General features: G+C 40.1%; 1 protein-coding gene across 12 annotated transcripts in view; it reads left to right on the forward strand.

Annotated features, from left to right (window-relative positions):
- Positions 1 to 8,106, forward strand: part of LOC126407614 (AP-3 complex subunit beta-2) — a 70,504-nt gene extending 62,398 nt beyond the window's left edge. For 7 of the 12 annotated variants that reach the window (XM_050072672.1, XM_050072673.1, XM_050072674.1 and 4 more), the window contains 2 exons: positions 3,038 to 3,176; positions 4,540 to 8,106. In XM_050072672.1, the coding sequence (XP_049928629.1) occupies positions 3,038 to 3,176; positions 4,540 to 4,726 (326 nt within the window). In that variant the 3' untranslated portion in view covers positions 4,727 to 8,106. The remainder of the gene's footprint in view (positions 1 to 3,037; positions 3,177 to 4,539) is intronic. The other 5 variants (XM_050072678.1, XM_050072676.1, XM_050072677.1 and 2 more) reach the window with 1 other exon arrangement.
- The last annotated feature ends 313 nt before the right edge of the window (positions 8,107 to 8,419 follow it).

An 8,419-nucleotide genomic window follows, 5' to 3' on the forward strand; every position in this document is an offset into this window, starting at 1 on the left:
ACACAGACTGTAGACCCCTCTGTCTGCTTCTCTCTGGAATCACTCTTTCATTTTCCCAAAAATATGATAATATTTCTTCAGGGAGTGCAGTTAGTTACAGTGTGGGCTCCATGCTTACTCTGACAGCTTGTCGGACCATCACAAAGGGGCGTGGCTTAGCGTAAGATCAATTACAAAATGCTAAAGATTTATCATGGGATTTTTGCCCAGTGAAGCCAAAATGAAACTGCCTAAATGTACTGTGTGTTGGTATATTTCTGATGTGGACACACTTGTGTACCACGCAAGAACTCAAGACTGTAAGTGTGGGTATTGGGACAGACCCTCTATGTTTACTGGCCACTTTAAATACACTAAATACATACAACATGAACAAAGTGTTTATCAGAGCAGCTACAGACAACAGCATGTTTCTGTTGTTTGGTATTCATTTCCCATCCTGACTAACACTGAGCAACTTCTGAGCTCTTTAAACATGTGTCATATCCACGGTTCCTCCCTCTTCGTACTGTCCCCCATAGAGAAGCTATTACTAGGTAAGTTCTTAGATTTGTTTTTCCCAGCCATCTGTGTGCCCACCTGCCTTTAAGCCAGCCTCACACAGACCCCCCTCCTCCCCCCCGCCTCCTCTAACGCCTCCAGCTGACTCCCCCTCCTCCCCTCCTGCCTTGGTAATCAACACTTTAACTGCACCTCTGTGTCTGTAGCTGCAGACAGACTCACCTGCACTAACCTGCATCTTATCAAAAGGCCGCTCACACTCTGCTACACCAGGAATGACTGAAAATGCTCATCCACTGATCCCGACTCACTCTTCAAGCACCGTGTGAACAAAAAATCATGACATCAGGCTCGATCACACTGCTGATCACCACTGACCATGTTGGGAATCTGAAGTGTTGCAATGTCACAATGTTTGTTGTGCATTTAAACATCGTAAGCACAAAACATTTCTGTGATTTGCAGGTCGAAAGACATCTTGACATCTGCTTATATTTGATTAAAGAGTAAAAGCTTCTTTTTTTAAGACAGCTTGGTTCCAATAATGTGCAACTAACAGTTATTTTCATTAGCAATTAATCTGCTGATTTTCTACTAACTGATTAGCCTTTTTTGGCTAAGATCCCCTAAAGCTGAGCTTTGTCTACGTGTAACCACTTGTCACAGGTTGCATACATTTTCCTGTTAAGGGTTTTTGTAGAGTTTTTTCTTATCTGAATCAGGGGTCTAAGGACAGATTGTGCAGTATGCTGTACAGATAATGAAGCCCATTGAGGCAAATTTGTGATACCAACACACCACTTTATCCTGTTAAAACAAAACTCACAACTTGGATTAATTTCTATGAAAAACCCTTTTGATTCTTTTGATCTGAGGACCCTTACGGACTAAAGGAATATGAATAACTTACAGGATAATCGAGGAATGGACACATAGTTTGAGGTAATTAGCAACCTACCTCTGCCTGGCAACCAGACCAGTGACCAATTGCACAAAACACCTTAAGGTTTCTCTTTAAGTATGACACTTAAGGCTTAATTTCTCCTTAACTGAGGGACTTGCCTAGTTGCACAGAAACCCTTCAAAGGTTTTCTCAGTTAAGGAAAAACGTCACCTCATTTACTGCGTTGAAAGAGATTATACAGCGGTAAAAGTTTGCTTGTACTCAGGCTTGTGATGTCTGTTATCTTCTCACAAAGTTGACTTATAGTTAATGAAAAAATGTCAGAAGAGAATAAGACAAGAAAACCATATTGGTCAGAGGAGGAAAATATTATACCTCTGGAGGCATACAATCATAGAAAGCACAATTTATAAAGGAAATTTGATCCCCAAATACCAGAAAACAGAAACGATTATAGGAAGACGCAACAGAAACTAATTCAGTCAGATCTATAGTGTAAAATCAGAAGTGTATCCACTGGGTTGTCCTGGTTGCAGAATATTCCTCGGGTGTGTTAGTTTTTTCATTTATCACATTATGGGGATTTTTACCTTGCTTTGGTTGCTAAGGTCTCTTGTGGAAGATATTTATTAAGATATTTTTTTGGGCCATTTTGCCTTTAATCAATAGGACAGCTAAGCGTGAAAGGGGGAGAGAGAGAGAGGGAGTGACATGCAGCAAAGGGCCACAGGCTGGAGTCGAACCCGGGCCGCTGCAGCAACAGCCTTGTACATGGGGCACCTGCTCTACCACTAAGCCACCGACGCCCCGGAATGAATATTCCTGAATGCTCCGCTCACATCATCTTCCTCCATTGTCTGAAACAAGTCAACAGAACTTGCTAGCTAATGTCTGTTTAGAATTGTTTTGCCTCCAGCTAAGCCCCGCCCACCCAAAAAATGTCAGACTGTTTACCAACAGTGAAAGGATCTACAGCAAATGGCACTGTTTTTAATTTAATGAGAGTTTTTTAAACAAAGGCATATTTCCAAGTTGGCAATCACTCATAAGGGCCCCACTGACTGACTGTCTGTAATCAAGACATGTCAACCAAATTTAGGAAGGTTTCTCAACCAGACGTCTTGATGTCTTTTGACCTGCAAATCTCAAAATCGATGCAAATTAAAGTTTAAGTTCTTAAAGGGAAACTGCCTTGGTTCAAAATATCTAACATCCAAACTACGTGGAAACCTCATAAACAATCTGCCTCTTTATTGCTTTGAATTCAGCGACAGACCTGAGTCCATCTCCGCCTGTGTTCAGTGGGAAGCATCAGTGCATTCCAGTTTACGTTTCAGTAGTCGTTGATGTACTGAGTCTTACATCACTGTAGTGTCACAGCCCTGTATACAGTATCTGTGTATAATACTGTATATGTCTGTAGCTGGTAGACAAATAATTGATTTAATTTGACTTCCTAAATAAGGCAGCACTGTACTGAGTCCCCACACTGATACTGTACCAGCAGCACCCTGTCATGTGTCGCTGTGTTATTGATGACTGCTTTGCATTAATGTTACTGGGAGAGAGAAAACAAGCAGCAGCTTTAAGACCTTTCCCAGTCTGACCAGTGCTCTGCTCACTCCTCTACAGGTCAGCTAATGGGTATGAACGAGATCACGGAGAAGCTAACCCTGGATGCAAAGTGCCGGAACGAACACGCTATTGTCCAGAGGGTGACCACCGCTGCCAACCTCAGCAGAGTCCCCTGTGGGTCAGATAAAGAGTGCAGGTGAGAGGAGCAGAGGAAATGTCAGTGGGAACGTCCCCCAAAATCTGCTGTGATGATGCTGATCAGTGGTGTCTTGAGATTTGTGTTCACACATATCAGGTTCAGATTTCAATCAGTTAGAGCTACTGTGTGTGATCTGTTTTAGTAGATGAATTGTACATGTAACATGAATACACACGGGCCCACTCTCAGTGGCTGGAGTACATTTCAGCTTTAAAGGTTCTCATTATAAAACAGTGCATAGGCTCCATACAGAAAGACAAAAATGGCGTGCGCCCAAAAAGAAATTCACAATTTCTACAATCAGGCTTCCACCTCACCATCTGCATCGCCAATTTCCCATCTCCAAAATGTTGGTAAGCATGGGTCAAAGTTTCTCCCATCAAGTCTGTTTTTATACATCACTTTTTTCCGTGGGAAGTGGCGTACGCCTCTTTTAGGCCTCGTTTTGAGCAATGTGTACGCAATGTTTATAAATGAGACCCCAGAGGTGGAAGAAGTACTCAGGTCTTTTACTTTAAAGTGAACTTCTATATTTTTCAACCTGGACCCTATTTTTCTATGTTTTTGTTTCTAAGTGACTAATGGGAACAACAATTTTTGAAATCAGTCCAGCAATGAGAGAGCCATCAATTTACATTCACTGAAAGTGCTTGTTTTTGCCACTGACAGGATCAGATTGTTATTTTAAGTGTTTAAGTGTTTCTTTAGAAGTTGAATTAAGTGTGTTTGATGATGATAAAAACACTCATTACTTAAATGGAGTCTGGTGGGTTTGGCAATAACAATTTTAGGGCTGTTTCAGGGGAAACAAAAAGGATTCTACTCTTTAACAAAAAGGTCTGTCTTTGTAATAGCTCTATCCATAATGTTGTCAGACACTTAGAATAACAATTTGAGCCCGTCAGTGGCCAAAAAAGCACTTATAGTAAACATACATTTACAGTGCCAAATGCCCAGAGTATTTACAATAACAACCTCTTTCGCGTCTCAACTCAACTCAACTCAAACTTTATTTATAAAGCACATTTAAAACAACCAAGGTTGACCAAAGTGCTGAACAGGTCAATAGAAANCTTCTGCCGTCTGCAGCAGTCTCACTTAATAGTGGACTGATTTCAAAAATTGTTGTTCCCATTAGTCACTTAAACACAAAAACATTAGAAAATAAGGTCCAGGACAAAAAAAATATTGAATGTAACCCTTTAAATAAAAGTTGCAGCCCTGAAGTGTAGAAACACTGTTTTACATGTAAAAGTCCTTTTTATTTTTGTTGCTGACCGTTGATAAACCTGCTGATCGTGTGTCCCTCTTTATTCTGTGGCTTCATCTTTACTTCCAATCTTTGCTGCTTTGACCTCAGTCCTCCTGTTCCTCCCCTTGATCATCCTGTCCACAGGTTCGCGGGCAGGACGGTGACCAGCAGCAGCCTGGTGTTGGTCACCGTGGCGACCAAAGAGGAAGGAGCCGCCCAGCTGACGGTCAACTGTGAGAAAATGGTGATCGGCACGATGCTGGTGAAGGACATCCTCCTGGCTCTGACGCAGTGACGTGTGACCTTTCTGCCCTCTGCCCCCCCCTCGCCCCAACACGCCTCTCACATGTCGTCCATCACACGTGTAGCATCTCCTCCGTTCTCCTGTTAGCAGCGTCGGCGAGGAAGTTTCCAGAATGTTTTAACTCCAGTTTGTTGTCTGTTCAGGAGCCCTCTACTTTTACAAATTACTCCTTTATTTACTGAATGCCACAGTTGTACGTGATATTTACGACAATCAGACATGACCTGATATGAAGTCCCTCCCTGACATGTCTTCATCCAAATATAGATAGGTTGGAACGTATTTTTTCTTCCCAGAGCCGATTTATTGGACTTCAGTTTCTGAATTAACCTAAAAAAAAACGATTTGTGTATCTTTTAAACTTGAAATCTACTTAAATGAAAAGCAGAATTTGCTCATTGTATAAACAGGACCGGAGACAAGCTTGAAGGTTCAAACGTTTATAGAACACAAGGTCCACTTACTTTATGTTTTGAAGGCTTTCAACTACAGTTTGTGGTCTTCCTCTCGGCAGATGGAGTGACTTGTTTGTTGTGGACTGAGACTGACTGAAGGCAAGGCGAGTTTATCTGTATAGCACCTTTTAACAACAGTGCAACTCAAAGTGCTTAAAGGGCAGGTCCATTATTTATTTAGAGGGTTTCAGGGGCCGTTGTGAGCATTTATACTTGTGCGGTGGTGTGTCTGTGTCACTCTGCAGTTACACCTCCAGAACACTAGTCGGTGGTGGGGTTGTTTCTGTGAAGTGCTGTAAAGTTTAATTGATTGAAAACACACATAGTACACAAATCAGCTTCACTATAACTCGCAGCATTCACAGACAAACACTTGTCTTTATCTGGACACATTTTCCCCACAAATACAACATGCTAATGTTTTTAGCACAAGCCTATGGCATTTTACATTGTATAAATTAGCCTAGTGGCTAGCAGACTTTTCCTCTACTCATATAAAACCAGGGACAACAGCAACATTTTCAGCTTACAGAAATAAACAGGGGATCTGCATCGCCATGACGTGTAGTTACATTTCTGGGGAGGTGCACATGAGGTTACTTAGTCAGTTGACGCTCACCTAAATTTTTCTGGGAGTTTGTTCCATATAATGTGACGCAGAGAAGTTAATGAATGCTGTTTAGTTTTGACTCTGGGAACAAGTAAGAAGATCCAGCAGTTCATTATGTAGCAACAGATCAGAGATGTGTCACAGCATCAACTGAGAGGACGTTAAAGTCTTGATGACTCGGAGAAACATAAATGAGACCATTCGCATCCAATGATAACACTCCGAAATATGAACAGCTTCATTAATTCAATGTTATGTACTAAGGTTATGTGATAGAGACTCCATCTGTTGAAGAAGGCCGTGAGATTTGTTTCGAGTGTTTCAAACACACAGTGAGTGAACTTTGTGTTAAGAATTAATTCATCAAAACAAAAAGGAGGTCTTTTCTTTCTCTTAAAAAATAATCCAGTTTTCACCCATAAAATTAAGTTTATTTTAAAACGTTTTAGCTTGTTAGTTTTTAGCAATCAGACTATTTTAAGATGTAGTTAATATAAGTAATAGATTACACTGTAGTACAAATTCCCCCCAAAACACCACGATAAAACTCAGACTGTCAGGTCAGTAAATCACTCATTCAGTTATTTGAAGTACTTGAATGTAGCACGAAGGCTCAACTGAGACAACGACTACCTATAACTGAATCATTTTGGCACTATAAATCAATAACTGCTCCGCCGGGGATCAAAGACGGACCTTCATCTCAAACTCGCCGTCATAGTGCACATGTTCATCACAACAAGAGGGGCGTTTATAAAAACTGAAGATGTATAAATGTTACTGTATGTATTGCAACATGTAATACAGTACTGCTATAAGTAAGTTGTGGTGTGTGTGTGTGTGTGTGTGTGTGAGTGTGTGAGTGTGTGTGGGTGTGATGACACTGAATACTGACCTGTCAAACATTAAACCTGCTGAATGACTCAAAGTGACACTCGACTTGAAATCATCATGAAGCACATAAAGAAAATAACATATAGGAAATAAAGAAACTGAGACAAGTGTTACAGGACACTAAGATTTTCAACACTTTAAATATTACATTAAATTATCGATTTAGAGATTTGCCTTGTTCAAATTATGGCAGAATTGTAGAAAATGAAAATTATTTCTAGGGTTTCAATTAACACTGATTTATCATTATTAAATAATCCATTAATATTTTCTTGATTTTTCATTGGTCCATAAAATGTGAGAAAATATCAGTTTCAAACGTCTTGTTTTGTACAACAGTTTCCAAAATCCAAATATTGTCAGTTTAATATCACAGGAAATTGATTTAACACTCATTCTTGAAAACTGGGACAAAACCTTATTTTGTGCTTTTTGATTTTTACGCTACAATTAGGTTGGGAAAAAAAATATTTAAAAAGATCAGTCTTGATAATTAAACCTTGTAATGGGCCTTTTTTTCCCTCAAGTAGCATACATAACAATAATAACAATAATAATAATAATACTTGATTTGTATAGCACTTTTCAAAACAGTTACAAAGTCCTTTATGAGACAAATAAAATAGTGTACACCATCAAAATAAAAATATTGAACATAGGCTAAGACCAGATAAATCAGTATATAATAAAAATAAATAAATAATAAAATTGATTTAAAAAAAAAAAAAAAAAAAAAACTACACACATGATAGATGTCAGAGGTCAGATCTAATGAGGCTGATGTCTTATGGAGTTGACAAAAAGTTATATATTGTGAATTTCACTGCAGTTGTAGCAATAGCCATTTATTTTTCAAAGTTACCAAGAGTTCTCTTAAAGGTAGGATCTGGAGGATTTTCAAACAAAACAAAATATAGACATATACAAATGAAATCCTGCTTAATCATCACCTATGGGCTTCTACTCATGTGTGGTGGTGACTCTGTTTGCAGAGCTCCTGCCCTTTGACTGTATTTTGATGTTTTTGTGAGCTCGGACCGCTTCTGGGCGGAGATTTCCCCAGCCAATGAGAGAGCGCAGGTGCCGTGCCCGAGCGTGTCCGAGCGTGCACCAGCGCGAGCCTTGCCTGAACCTCTTCTGTGAAGCCTTTTCCCGGGCTCCGTACACCCGGGAGAGTTGAGCCTGATAGGAGGGGCCGAATTTGAATGTGTGTTTACAAACAGCAACTGGAAAATCCTCCAGACCCTACCTTTAATGCTAAGCAAAATACTCATTTTCAAACTTTAATTTGTATTTAGTTTTGATTTAGAGCAACTACAGAGTTAACATGTTATGGTTGAGACACACCTGACAGCAACTTTATTTAATTAATGTATCCTAAAATATTAAAGGGATATTGCACCCAAAAATGAAAATTCAGCCATTATCTACTCACCCATATGCCGAGGGAGGCTCAGGTGAAGTTTAGAGTCCTCACATCCCTTGCGGAGATCCCAGGGGAGAGGGGGTAGCAACACAACTCCACCTAATGGAGGCTGACGGCGCCCTAGATTAAAACGTCCAAGAACACATAATTGAAACCACAAAATATCTACATACTGTTCATATGTTTTCGCTGGTCTCGCGTGCAAGCGCGCGCACGTGAGCGCAGTGCACAGAGAGGCAGTTAGAGCTACAGGCTACAATGAGGCTAAAAACAGAGTTCAGTTGATGTTTTTCCAAACA

This window comes from Epinephelus moara, chromosome 20, assembly GCF_006386435.1.
Source record: "Epinephelus moara isolate mb chromosome 20, YSFRI_EMoa_1.0, whole genome shotgun sequence".
Classification (NCBI taxonomy): domain Eukaryota; kingdom Metazoa; phylum Chordata; class Actinopteri; order Perciformes; family Serranidae; genus Epinephelus; species Epinephelus moara.